This window comes from Lagopus muta, chromosome 3 (assembly GCF_023343835.1).
Source record: "Lagopus muta isolate bLagMut1 chromosome 3, bLagMut1 primary, whole genome shotgun sequence".
Lineage (NCBI taxonomy): Eukaryota > Metazoa > Chordata > Aves > Galliformes > Phasianidae > Lagopus > Lagopus muta.
In genome coordinates, this window is record NC_064435.1 from 23,503,254 (window position 1) to 23,517,559 (window position 14,306).

The 14,306-nt window shown below is 42.9% G+C and overlaps 1 protein-coding gene across 2 annotated transcripts; it reads left to right on the plus strand.

The window, feature by feature from the left end:
- The first annotated feature begins 1,388 nt into the window (after positions 1–1,388).
- Positions 1,389–9,851, plus strand: GEM (GTP binding protein overexpressed in skeletal muscle). 2 transcript variants are annotated; one of them, XM_048939897.1, is made up of 5 exons: positions 1,389–1,509; positions 3,093–3,439; positions 6,235–6,311; positions 6,798–7,002; positions 8,610–9,851. In XM_048939897.1, exons 2-5 carry the CDS (start codon positions 3,106–3,108, stop codon positions 8,885–8,887), a joined length of 894 nt encoding a protein of 297 aa, XP_048795854.1. In that variant the 5' UTR covers positions 1,389–1,509; positions 3,093–3,105; the 3' UTR covers positions 8,888–9,851. The 2 variants fall into 2 exon arrangements, with proteins under 2 accessions (XP_048795854.1, XP_048795855.1); XM_048939898.1 differs by having other exon boundaries at positions 3,096–3,439.
- Positions 9,852–14,306: the final 4,455 nt, after the last annotated feature.

Genomic DNA, 14,306 nt, shown 5'->3' on the forward strand with positions numbered 1-14,306 from the left:
AAGTGATCCAAAATCAAGACACAGTTTGATTCAAGCCTCCACCCAGTACATCTCAATAAATAATTTCTGCATACAGGTAAGTGTGTGTGACTTTGAGAAATGCTCTTGGCCCTTTGGGAATGGGCTCAAAAGATCCCTGAAAATCCTCATGAAAGATGCAGAAGTGCAACAAAGCTGAAGGGGAAAGAAAGCAGGCATATCTCAGTGGAAGAATTTCATAAAGGTCCTCTTTATCACAGGAAATATAATACACTCAGCAAGGCTTAAGCAAGACATGAAAATGCAGAAGTCTGTGACATGAGTGCCAGGCAGCACCAGGGGAAGGGGTGTCCCACCCTGCACAGCAATGGTGCTGAAGCTTGGCTGCAGCCATCATGAAATGAAACGCTATTTTCCCAGCTCAGAAACAAAGCTCTTCAGACTTTCTAAGTGCAGAGTGAGAAGGGCACTCACCGGTTGGTTAGGGGACTAATAGAATAACTAGGAAAATGCAAAAATAAGGAAAAATAGTAGGGGTTCTCCATAGACTTCTAGGGATGGTATCCCTACCAAGTGGTTTGTGGAGGTTTATTACTCCACTCAGTCAATCGAGAAGAAATTTCCACACACATTGTTAGAAATGTCACAATTTGAGGAGCAGGCTCATGCTTTGTGGCACATACACTATATAGCCATCTCTCCTAATAAACTACAGATGGAATCAGCACTGTACTGCCCAGGCTCTGTGCTCTCTAATTCACATCCATCTTTGCCAGCGTCCAGCTGGAGCAGCACTCAGTCTGTGGGCAGCTGTTCTGATGTTGAGCCCTTGCAGGAGGAGTGCTACAGCAAGAGGTGGGAGATGTCTGGGCAGTGACTGGAAAGGTGACAGAGAAAATAGGATTGTATGTTTTGGATCCCTTTAAAAGACAAAAAGCCAGCAGAATAATATTCATGCTTGTGAGATAATTCTAAAATGACATTCAGATATTTTGTTCCAGAAAAACATCTTGTCCAGTGGGGAGTTAAACGCATTTTGCAGACAGAGAACATTACACATTCGCTGCATTTAATGCATTAAGGAAACATGTAGTTTTAAAAACATCATTAATCCTACTAGCATTTAAATGCAAAATTGAGTGAGATGGAAGGGCACGGTTTTTTTTAATTTTTCCACTTGCCTGTTTTCCTCATGTAAGACCCAAATGTGTTTATTTTACTGGCAACACAAAGACAATCATATGATTTCAAGTAAGTCTTTTGAGGCTGTTTGTGAGTTTTTGCTTTTCTGCATGTCTGCTCCCTCCCAGCTGGGGGTTGGCTGTTGGATGGAAAGGCCAACCACGTCACGGAAAAGCCCTGTCTCCGATCAGATGGGCTTAATATAAACCAGATTCGCTGAGAAGGAATTAAAGAGGCAGCCCGTAAGCGGGAGGGGATTTACTCCAGCAGAGCAGCTCAGTGTAGCACAGCCCACGGAGCAGAGAGCAGCACGAACCCGGAGCTGACGGCGCAGACGGACGCACACAAGTAAGGCTGCTCTGGCTACAGTGCCTTGGGTTGTGTGTCTGTGGGTTTGTTGTGGCTTTGTAGACCCACACATCTAAGTGCAGTGCGTGCCGTCAAACCTGGGCTTGGACTGAGATGTGCAGGGGTGACTTAGAAGTGTTTGTCTCATTAGGGTTTGTTTAATGAAGGATGATAGCTTGTTAGGGAAGAAATCATGATATGTTCATGACCGCGACAGTGATTGTTTATTGGCAGTCATCATTTATTTGGGCTCTGATGTGTAACTGATTTGGAATTGCCTTTTCTCATCTGGTCTTTTCAGTGGGGAAACTGAAAGTAATGCATCGTAAATAAAACTGTGGTTAATATTTGACTTGGTGAAGCGGGCTTTGCTTGCTGCCTAGTTTCTTGTCAGTTGTATTTCTTGTTGGCAAAGTTATTGCATCTGGGACTGTGCAAGTAATCTAGTTTTGCCACTAAGCACTGTGTGTCACAGAGAAAATACTGCGAGTGCTGTAATATGTTCAGATAGAAAGTGGCTTTGGTTTGCTTATTCTCTAGCCTGATCTACATTCATTCTAAGAAGTTTTCAGATAGCTTGTGTGAAAAGGAGTAGGGGTTTGTACATGTTGTTTTTATGTGTTGCTGTGCTTATTTTCATTCACCGCTTATTATTCAAGTTTGAGAGTTCATTTCATGGGCAGCTCTCCTGCATACTGACGTGGAAAAGAGAGCTGATAAAATTCAGATATACTCCAAAAAGCAAAATGTCCGAATAACCATCACTCTGAGAACTGGGACGCATCAAAGTAACATTCCTAAAAATGGTAGCTGGTGGTCCATGAGAATGACATCACTGTGCTCTGCCTCCAACCAAGGCAAAATTAAGTTTGCTAATTTAAATGTAATTAGGGGCCATGCTAAAGTTGGAAGAGCTAACCTGTTAGCCAATTGTGCAATAATGAAGTTGCTGTAGTTGCAATAAATGAAGCATCTGTAAATCTGTAAATGAACTTTCTGCCAGTGCCACCTTCTGTAATGGCTTGAACCTATACCTCCTCTAAAAAGTCATTGGACTTGGTTGTGTCCCTGTTAGCAGACAGAAAGCCATTGTTTCAAGCTTGTCCTGACACGTCCAGATGAGACCCAAAGACGTGCTTGCTTGCATGGCTTTCCTCTCCTATGAGAGCTGTGTAAGGTATGAGTTCAATGGGTCCCTCTGCTTGCACCAGGAGGCAGGAGGGAAGAGAGCAGTGCCTGCAGGTGCTGCTCATCTCTTGACAGGAATACAGCCTTGTGTGAGCTTTGCTGAGTGCTTCCCTGCCCAGGCACTTAGCATTGCAGGAAGCGTGTACAGGCTAAAGAAAGACGGATAGGATTAGTGTATGGGGGTGGTATCATCCCTAGGAAAAAGCCTCTGACTCACTAGCTAGAAATATTTCTTTGTGTATTAGCAACTGCAAAAGAGTGTGAAGTCTCCTTTTTTGTTGTTGTTGCATATTGGATCCCTGTAGAAGAGCAGGACCAACTGCTTTGAGTTAATAAGGTGTTGGTGCATTTGTAAGAATTTTGTGGATAAAGTGTGTGGCTTCCATGTTTCTCAGCAGGGGTAAAAAAATGACCCTCAACAACGTTACCATGCGTCGCACCCACCACAGCAGCCTGCAGCAGCAACAGCAGCGATGGAGCATCCCTGCTGATGGGAAGAACCTGCTGGTCCAGAAGGACTCCAATGAGTACAACGCGCAGAAGCGATACACCATCAGCCCTGATGAATACTACAGAAGAAGCTGGTCCTCGGAGTCATCTGACTCTGTCATCTCCTCTGAGTCCTGCAGCAACTGCTACAGAGTGGTGCTGATAGGGGAGCAAGGTGTGGGCAAGTCGTCGTTGGCCAACATCTTTGCAGGGGTACACGACAGCATTGACAGTGACTGCGAGGTGCTGGGAGGTAGGTCACTATGCTCTGGGGTCTGTGTTTGCTTGCCATCAGCCATGGCAGCAGAAATTGGCATGGAAAATCAGAAAGGTCATTTAATCTAAAATTGACGTAGCAAACATCTGGATCTGATTGTCAAAACCAATTCCAACACATGCATCTCTCTTAAGAAAACAAGAATGAGCAAAACAAGCTACAAAGAGGATGATACTCTCTAACAACAACATAAAGCCTCTGTAAGGGAACAGTACAGATTCTCATGCTCTTTTGTTTCAAAGAATCTGTTGGAAGCTGCCATTCAGTATTCATTCTAGTCCAACTCTTGAGTCACCACAGGACCATCACCAGCTTTCTACAGGGCAAAGAAAAACTAGGACCTTTCCCTGTGGTCCACAAGAATGTAGCGCTCAGAAATAACACGTAATGAAAAATAAAAAAGCCCTATCCAATTCTCCAAAACATTTGCCATTGTCTGTCATCTCAGCCTTACATATAAATATATTGTGTCAGCATAGGCTGTAGGGAGTCTGAGCAAAATATGTCTACCCCTCATTTTATGTTCCTCTGTGTTGGTGAGGATTTTGAAACTTAGTGCCAAAGTCAGTGCAGAAGGTGAGGCTGTGGCACCCAGCCATGAGGCATACTGTGTGAGCAAGGTGCTGTGGGTCTTGCAGCGATGGAAACCTGCTGTGGTCCTAAGAATACAAGTGCTGCCATCTTGGGAACACTTGCAAGCTTCTGGCTGTTATTGCTGTTCAACACACATTGCTGTTCAACACACTCCTCTATCTGTTCCCATTGTGTTGGTGCCCATGCTAGCATGGAGTGTTACTGAGCTTTTTTTCCAGCCTTCGGTGGAGCTTGGATGGGACAGCTTTTCTTGTTCTTATGCCAGGATTTGCTTTGCATGTCCTTGTCAGATGGTTTCCTTCTCCTTCATGGGAAACAGTATGGATTTTTCCTTCATTTGCACTCCCAGCAATATTGCTTGGAGTGTAGCCATGACAAGTTTTCAAGGCCAGGTTTATGGAAGTATCAGAAAACCTGCTGTTTTATTTTTCCTATTTTAATATCAACTTCAAATGAAGCATGAGATGAACTAATTGCTCACTTGCAGTCTGTTTTATATCCTATTGAAGTCCCATTGGATTGTCCAAAGTGCAAATAATTTCTGAGTATGACCATCTGAGGCACTGGAACAGGTTGCCTAGAGATGTGGCGGATGCCCTGTCCCTGGAGACATGTAAGGTCAGGCTGGATGGGGCTGTGACCAACCTGATCTAGCTGTAGGTGTCCCTGTTAATGGCAAGGGAGTTGGACCAGATGGCCCTTAGAAGTCCCTTCCTTATGATTCTATGATTCTCTGATTGGGGCAGAACATTTTTGAGTAGTGTGGTTATGTACTTCTCAGCCTCTCCCTGTGTCACAGAGAACAAAGAAGTAGTCCTCTAAATGTTGTCCTCTGATGGCAGATGGATCTTGTTCCCATGCCAATGCTTGATCAGTCAAAGAAACTATTCTCCAAACTTGAGCTTACAAACTGGAAATAAGAGATGATGGTTCCAGGACAGCAAATTCACAGAGGGAAAACAGCTGCTCTGAGGGATTAGTTTTGCGACCAGCTATAAGATTCATCTAACCCGTGAATACAGATGCTCCTCTTGATTAGCTTTGTACTTCGAATCCTTCCATTTTAAGCTGTGTCAAGCCTGTGCTCTTGTTTACAAAGTTTGATTTTATTTTAAATATAGGACATTTTTTGACACAGACTTTTTCATGGTTGTAGATTCCTGGCTTCAAGGAAAGCCTGTGATTATAGTTTGGGGGAAAGTTCACTCTGCTAATACCTAGAAGAAACTGTATGAGGCAGGAGTTAAGGCATGGTCCTATCTACAAGCATGGCTGGAACAGATTCCTTACACAGTGCATGGAAAGATGCAGTACACTGAGAAGCCCTAAGCCCAGCATTGTTCACTGGTTGGAACACAAGACTAGAGAGGGATTCAAGCCTCATACTGCTCATCCAAATGCCCTTGGATCTGGGGGGAAGAAGGATTAGTATTTGAAGCGGAAACTAGACTGAGAATTTCACAGCAAGGATTCATTGTGATTGAGTGGGAACAGATCTCCAGATCTGGGCAGAACTTAGTAATGTGGTATTTATAATCTAGATATGGGTCCTTTTGGTTTCAGTACAAAATAAATACTGCTGTGGTTTGTTGATTGCTTTTCTTTTTGACATCAAAGGTAATGTTGGAAACTGTGAAATGGGGAAGAAATGGGATGCAGCAGTCATTTCAGTCTCTAAAACTCAACGGCTCCTGCCTCGCAAACTGCCCTCTTTGCTTGGTGGGCTGTTAGCTGCATTGCTCTCAACTGCAGTGTCTGTTCACCCGTGAACTGTCCCTGCTAAAGTGAAAGCAAATATTTTCCATTACTCAGCCTCACTGGACTCTGCTACTCCCGTGGGGCAAATGTTCAGCCTTTGGTTATTTCTTCCACTGGTTCTATTTTCTGTCTCACATAAGATAAAGAAAATATCAACCAAAATAATGAACATCTCCTTTTCTGATCTTTCTGTCTCCTTCATATATCATGGAAAGTAAGACAACCAGTAATGAACAGAAGGCAGGTTTAGTGCTGATGGAAATGTGGAAAGAACTGAACATGAGCCAGCACAAAACTTGGCTCACTAACTTGAACTGTGAAAAAATTATACTTAGTAAGCTATTTGTGGTTTTTTTTTTTATAATGTACATGATGTCACAAAATAATATGTTACCAATGTTTCTATTTTTTTCTTACAGAAGACACATATGAAAGAACCCTGATGGTGGATGGGGAGAGTGCAACAATTGTACTGCTCGACATGTGGGATAACAAGGTATGACATTTATTTGTATATACTAGTCAAATGCCAAAACAAAAGTACGTATGAATGAGGGCTAGTATAAAAAGTAGTTATCTTTTGGGAAAGAAAATATGTCTTTCTATACTTCAGCATCAGGGAAAACACAGCATCAATATCCTCCCCATAGCAAACCAAGCATGCATAACGACTGTAGTGTGAGGCTGAGAAGAGCAAACCTTCTTTATTTTTTTAATGAAAAAACAAAACATTCAAGCCATTTTCTAAACACTGTTCATTCCGATCTAAATCCAGTATAATGAATTATCAGGGGCAAATTTCACCCTCCTTTATGCTGAAGTATTCATGTGGTCACCGCTTTGGAATTGCTTTTAGTACAACTGTGATTCAAACCATATCCAGTGCAGTTACAGCAGGAATGTGTTTAGATTCTCCAATGTTATATTTTCTAAGCAAAATCTGCCCTGGGCATAATGATGTCTGACTGTTTGCTTTGAACAGCGTGAAGGAGAATGGATTCGAGACCACTGCATGAAAGTGGGAGATGCCTACTTGATTGTCTACTCCATCACAGACCGAGCAAGCTTTGAAAAAGCTTCTGAACTCAGAATACAGCTCCGCAGGGCTCGGCAGAGAGAAGATATTCCCATTATTTTGGTTGGCAACAAAAGTGACCTTGTCAGGTGCCGCGAAGTTTCAGTAGCAGGTAAGGGAAATGATGAGGATAAAAACCTTGTAAGCGTAAGAGCCATACAATAGCTGTTGAACATTACAATGGTTGGAGTACACTGTGATCAGGACCAGGCAACAAAAGAGCAATAAAACAGAGGGCTGAAAGAGAGGACAGAGGACTGGGAAAGGTTTGCCAAGTCTTCAAGTCTCCACTAGCTGCATGTCAGATAATCTCTTTCCCAAATTTAAATTCCTTCAGAAAAACAGCTTGAATTTTTTCCTTTCCAGCTTCTCATGTAAGACCACTTAGATTGAGCTGACCACAGCAGATTGAGCTGAAAGCTGGGAACAGCTTAGGTTTCCAATTTCTGCTGCCAAAGATTATCTCCTTGTTTAACCAGGTCCTCCTCTTATCTGAAGTTTTACTCCCTGATGAATTAAAATTCTCTCTCACCCTTCATTTCACTGGCCTGGTCAGGTGCTGCACAGCCTTTCAGGACAGATCTGTCTGGTGCCTTGCTCTGAGATGCTACAGCAGCCATCCCTCTGCTACATGCAAATGACTAAAGAGCTTGTGCTGTTCTCCCAAAGCTTGAGCAGTCCTAAGCTCATAAATAGGAATAGAAAGATACCTGGGAAAGTTACCGCTGACCCTCAAGCTCTTCAGACAGTAGAATCTCTTCTTATGCAGACTTCCCCGAGGTTTAGGTGACATAACACATGGTACCTCATTAGATAATCTCTTCTTGGCCAGAGTACACAGGAAAACTGGGTTTCTTGGCTCAATGCTTTCTTCTCTCTGCAGCTATCTTGACTATTTCCCAATGGATCTAGACTTTTGTTTCACTGGGATAGGTTCCTCTGTTTGCTGTCAAGGTTGTGCCAAGTGAAGGATTTGAACAGAGGTAGTTCATCAGGAAGCCAGAGATGACAGTGCTCCTTCTTATGTCTCTCTGGCCAACTTGAAAAGTCCCCTGAAAGATTTAGCCTTCCTGGCGATGAGTTTCCAGCAAGTTAGAAGACAGCATGAATTGGCTTGCATGTTAAAGACATCTGCCAGGGCTAGTTTATACTTAAACAGTGTGAGATAAGAACTGTGATTTCAGATATACCTCTGAAGTTATGGACACAGTTCTGCCTTTAAGGATTTGATACTTGTGACTGTTCACACCAAGTCTGGTGTTGTTTGAAGACCCTGGATTGTACACATGGTCTATGGAGGGTGCTTGGGCCCTGCCTCCTCTGCTAATGAGAGCTGTGCTGGGCTCATGAGGGGCGCTGCTGTCACTCTTTAATGTGACTTGTGGAAGTCTGCTCGTATGATGACCAGGTGATTTTGAGTCATGGCTGACGTCTCCACCTCATCAGTGCATGTCAGCCAGCTCCCTCCCTTCACAGCCAATGGTGAGAACCAGCCTTCTTCAGGAGATTGGCCTCCCTCACTGCCAGGGGATTGTGACACAGAGCAGATGAATCACAGCCTACCAGGCAGCATTAGATGATTAAAGACTTATCTGTGGCTATATTAGGCTTGAGGAATTCCCCTGGTGCCACTGGCTACCCCCTTGTGACAGCCCACAGCCATATTTCTTCCTTCTGGTTCATGGCATTTCATGACCGATCCCCGTTGTGATTTTGCAGAGGGCCGAGCGTGCGCTGTTGTGTTTGACTGCAAGTTTATCGAGACCTCGGCAGCCGTGCAGCACAACGTGAAAGAGCTCTTTGAAGGCATCGTGAGGCAAGTGAGGCTCAGGAGGGACAGCAAGGAAAAGAACGAGAAGCGGCTGGCTTACCAGAAACGGAGGGAGAGCATCCCGAAAAAAGCCAGGCGGTTTTGGGGCAAAATAGTTGCCAAGAACAACAAGAACATGGCCTTCAAACTCAAGTCCAAGTCTTGTCATGACCTATCGGTACTTTAAGAACGTTGGACTCTGCCAGAGCTTGTGGCATTTTGTGGACATTATCGAACTCTGTTGTGGGAAATAATCTATATTAGATTGGGCTATGAAAATGACTTAGATTCACAGTTGTGATTGTGATGATACGTGCTGACATAAGAACAGCACAGTGCATGGAAATATCTCTCTTTCATTTTCTTTGGTAGTTTTGTAAGAAAAGTATAAACCCGAATGACCCAAAATTGTGCTGGGAGAGCATTCCGGAATATACCTATTTCTTCTCCACTCACCTTTGGATAATAGCTTATGAACCTCAAACTGTCATGACTTGGGAAGTCAATACTACGCTCTTTACTCTTTCTCACTGTAATTACTTGTTTAATTTTTATTCTTTTTCTTTTTTGAAAATTGTGTAAAGAATTGAGGAACTGACTAGGCATTGATCCCTCGCCAATTGGCTGGTCAGGCTTGAGCACCCACAGCTGAAAATATGCATTGTTGTAGAATAGCCATCCAAACACTTCTTTTTATTATTTCAAGGATTGGTTTCAATGAGTTCACACATCTCTTACTTTGAAAATATTTAAAGGAAAAAATCCTATAGTCAAATAAATTTTCCTCTCATATTTCTATGTTAGGGGCCTGTTTAAAACTCATAGTCAAAATAAAATTAAAGCACAAGCTTAATCAAAGTACATCAAGTGCAGGATGCCAAACCTTTATAAATCACCTGAGCTTTTTTAAGAAACCACACGGACTTCTTGTATCCAGTCTTGGCCTTTCTCTATGCCAGAGCTATGCTGTATTTATTGTTGTGCAAAATAACAAGCATTTTAATGTTGAGGGGAAATGTATTTATTACCAAGTTTCTTAAAGAATAATGTTAATTTTATTACTGTTTTCTATCTAATATCTTTTTTCAGATATGCAAGTTTTTACTTACATGCCTTGTAATAAAACAAATAAAATATATGACTGCCTTTGAGACTCAGTGGGAAATCCCTGATAATCCTTTCAAGTTGAGAAAAATATTTTGAATGCTTGGGAAGATTCCTGCCTGACAAGGACGGGGAGGATTCCCTGTGTCTCTGAACACAGAGGCTACTTAACAACCCAGAGCCACTAAGCAAGGATCACCCGCAGTCTCAAAGCTATTTGTGCTCCCTCGTGTGCAAATAGGTGCCAAAGATAAAAATAAGCCATTCTTAAAAAAATGTATGTGTCCCTAAGTCTGAAAGCACTTCAGAACCAGCAGCTTGCTTTTTGGGTCTAAATGAAGCAAAATGCTACGTTTGAGTTAGATGCCCTAATCTTCAGTTTATGTTGGACATAATGATGTTAGCACAGATTTCCCTCCTGACTATGCCAGTTTATATGGGCACTCCTCAGAGTTCCAGGTAGATGTAGAGTCATTCTGTTTTACCAACAGATAGCTCAGAAAAGTCAGATCTGCAGCCTGGCAGCTCATTTTCATTGTGGATGAATGCAAGAAAAGGAGACACAGTAGGATGAAGACTGCCTTCCACATTTCAATCTGTGCAGCTTTTATCCACCAAATGCTCTGGTAAGGAAGGAGCTTGATATGGTGTAAAATATCACACTGCAGGATGGCTCTGTGCTCATGCAGCATTCAGATCTTCCTGGAAAGGAATTTTGAATTTAGAACATGTTGATAAGAGGAGAAAATTATATTTTGAATAGACAAGATCCCCGTTCTTGGGTTTTGAACGAGCACTTCTGTTTTGTCAGCATGTAATTTGAGGTTGATTCAGAGCGGACTAGAGAATGCAGCTTACTCCAGTATAAAATTTCTTAACTTTGAAGCTCTCTTAATATTGCCCCTGTTCATGGGCACAAATTAAACAGATGTTTATTTTCAAGAGATGAGAGTGAGGCTGAATGCAAGGAGGACAATTTCCTAGCTTGTTGCTGTATCTGTCAGGCTATGGATCCTAAAGTTCTAACCCAAGCAGGTTCTGAAGAAAATTTAAACATCCATGTTGATCATATAGCCATCTGTGTTCACAGCATGGTTAATGCAAGGCATCATAATAACTTGGATTTACGTAGTAAGTTTTCATACCTGATTCCTCTGAATCAGAATAATGAAATTTCATTTTGAAAGAAAATTTTCTTAAATCAAGTTTTTTTATTTGTTGGCCTTTAAAATAATCTTTGTGTTTTCAAGCTTTGGTCTGGATCAGAAATCCTAGAGGTCCGTTTTAAAAGCAGAGCAGTCGTGGTGATGCAGTGTGTTTGTTCCTACGGTGGAGCAGCCACCAACAGCCATGGAACAGTCATACACAGCATGCCATATCTCTGCATCATTCCCATAGCCAAGAGGAGCAGTCAGCACTATAGGTCTGCCTCCTGGGGTAGCTGCCAGACAGGGGCTGGTCCACCTTGTTAGCATGGTGCTGCCTCAAGACTGAAGCACTTATGTGCTCAGTTGTACAGGACTGAAGCACTTAGGTGCTCCACACTGCACATCCCAGTCCACCTGACACTCACCCTCTTGCTCAGTTCTGCATTATCAGGAAGAGATTCTGGGCATGGAGGAAGCTATAGGGTGAAGAACTGCTAGCAGCAGCACTAGCTTAGAGAGTTGTTGCTTCAGTTCACTGAGGTGTTGGAGTGTGTTACTGTTTGTTACCTCTGGGTGTAGAGTGGGAAGGCTAGTGCTGAGCATCTACACGCTTCGGGGATTTTCTTCCTTTCGATCAGGCCTGGTCTTGTCCTATGGGACAGAGTGCCCACCCAGGACTGCAGTGCATTTGTTGTACTCCTGAAGGACCCTGAGTTTCACATGAAAAGCCCCTTGCTGCACAGCCCCAGCAATTATCAAATCCACCAGATTATCAGAATGCTCACAATACGTAGCAGCTGGTGTACGTAAAATATCTAATTAATACTATTCTAATCTGCAATGCTGACATTTCCAACCCTAAATATCCACAGGCCCGCTGTTCATCTCAGATGCGAGTGTCCAAAACCATGGAGCAGATCAATCAGTGATTCTAATCTCTGCCCTATTTATTAAGTCAGGGCTGCACTGACAGGTCCTAATGTAATAATTGCAGTGTCGGGCCCAGAGATCTGGCAGTAGCTGTGGAATACATGAGTCACAGCAGTGAGCACACTGAGGCCAAAAAGGCAAAACTCACTGAGTCCAAACAAAATAAAACAAATAGAGAGAGAAAAAAAGCCTAAGAGCACGCAAAATACCAATTATAGTGTAATAGCTCTTACAAAAATCTCTTTTTTTTAAGAAGGCAGATCTGATCAACAAGAAGAATTAGGAGGCATGTCCAGCTTTAACTAATTTAATCATGATAGTTTTACTGCAAGAAGGAAGATTTACTTATGCATTGTAATAAACTAGATGCTAAAGAACTGTTATTGTTAGGACACTACATATGTGCAGGTTTTCCATTGCATTCAGATCTTGCAGAATTGTTAATGCAGTTTAGTCAATTAAAAGAATACCACTTGCAATAAAATCAGCAGATACAATGTGGATTTAACTTTCACATATACAAGTTTGTCAACATTGGTTCCTTCAAAAGCTTCAAAGACCGTGGACCACAGTTATCGCTCTTGGACTGCTTTGGAGTGTAAGTACAAATGGGAGAAGGGCTCCTGTCAGCAGCAGTCCCAGTGATGATGTGAGCTACAGAGGGCTGCAGCAGAGGAAGGAAGCAGTAGAGGAAGGAAGCAGATGTTTTCTATGCACTATTGCCTCTACGATCACAGATGACCCCTCTTGCTCTCTACAAAGGCTTTTTAAGGAAAGCACTCAGAGAAGAGAGGAGATGGTAAAGAGGGTAAGTGATGGATCCCACACTTAGGTCACAACAAACCCATACAGTGGTGTAGGCTTGGGGAAGCAACTGGAAAGTTCTCAGACAAAAAAAGACTTGAGGGTGCTGGTTGGCAGCTGGCTGAATGTGAGCCTACATTGTGCTCAGGTGGCCAAGAAGGCTGATGGCATCCTGACTTCTATCAGAAATAATGTCAGCAGAACTAGAGAGGTGATTTCACGCAGCACTGGAGAGACCTCACCTCGAGTACTGTGTTCAGTTTTGGTCTCCTCACTACAAAAAGGATACTGAGTTGCTTGAGCGTGAGCAGTGGAGCTGGTGACAGGACTGGAAAACTGGGGCGTGAAAGGGAACCCAGGCTGTTTAGCCTAGAGAAGAAGAGGCCAAGGGAGGCCCCATTACTCTCTGCATTTCCCTGAATGGAGGTTGCAGGATCCAGATGCTAGTCTTTTTTCTTAGTGACAAAGTGAGGAAAATGTCTCAAGTTATACCAGCGCACGTTAAATTGGACATTAGACATAATTTCTTCAGAAAGATGACAGTCAAGCATCAGAACAAGCTTCCCATAGACTGTCATCCCTGGAATTATTTACGAGTCATGTGGATGTGGTGTTTAAGGTTGTGATTTAATGATGGGGCTCAGTAGGCCAAGCTGATAGTTGGACTTGATGATCTTGAAGGTTTTTAGAAGTTAAATGATTCTATGATTTTCTGAGTACTAGTAGCGTTTTATTGATGAGATCCCCCGACAAGTAAATTCTTGGATCACCAAAAGTGTACTTTGCACTCATTCCTTCCAACAACTCTGAAGGCCGCAGAACTAAACACACAAATAATTTCCACATCTGACCTGCAAATGCTTTTACTTACACAGGAGGTAAGATGTGCAGCTTCTCTTCCAGTTGTCTTTTCTGGGCTTACCAGAGGCCATTGCTCAGTGCAGAACTGCAGGCTCGACTGCGCTCTGCACACTGCTGGAATTCATCAGATATATCTCCACATACACAAAACAATATTTAATAAGACTTGCCTTCCTTGTCCACAGTCACCTTCTACTCTAGTTCAGTGTAGTCATACAGGTTTCTTTGGTTTCTTTGGTGCTTATCTACTTGATGGACTCATGCAGTACAAAGTATGTGGCAACACCCAAGGTATATGTGGCTGTGTTCAAATGACTCCACCAGCATTTTTCAATGTGTGAGACTGTGATATATTTACACATTGACCTTTAGGCCTCTCAGTGTGGCCTCCTCCTGTTAAAACAGGAAATGTCACAGCTATGTGACACTTTTCACTATGTTCTAGAGCAGCTGTGGAGAAGTCTTGCTCCTGCCATCACATCCAGTAGGGACCATGGGTTGGTGAGCAGCAGCTGTATGGACCCAGGGCTGGGGGGCTAATGTGCATAACCTGACATGAAACCTCCCCATGTGCCCTTCCTCCCAGTGCTCTCACTTTAGAAATCTCCCACAGACATCAAGGCAAACAGAAGCTCCTCCATCAGTGGCCATCTCACCTGCAAATATCTCTACATTTATCTTCTGATGCCTCCATTCTATCCCTGGAATTGTTCAAGGACTGTGTAGATGTGGCCCTTGAACAAGGGTTAGTTGGGATGG

Bases quoted from the DNA above. Each gene is read 5' to 3' on its own strand.
- GEM (XM_048939897.1), top strand. From the start codon at position 3,106: ATGACCCTCAACAACGTTACCATGCGTCGCACCCACCACAGCAGCCTG. The intron at 6,312-6,797 runs GTATGACATTTA...TGCTTTGAACAG, and splicing joins TCGACATGTGGGATAACAAG to CGTGAAGGAGAATGGATTCG. The intron at 7,003-8,609 runs GTAAGGGAAATG...GTGATTTTGCAG, and splicing joins CCGCGAAGTTTCAGTAGCAG to AGGGCCGAGCGTGCGCTGTT.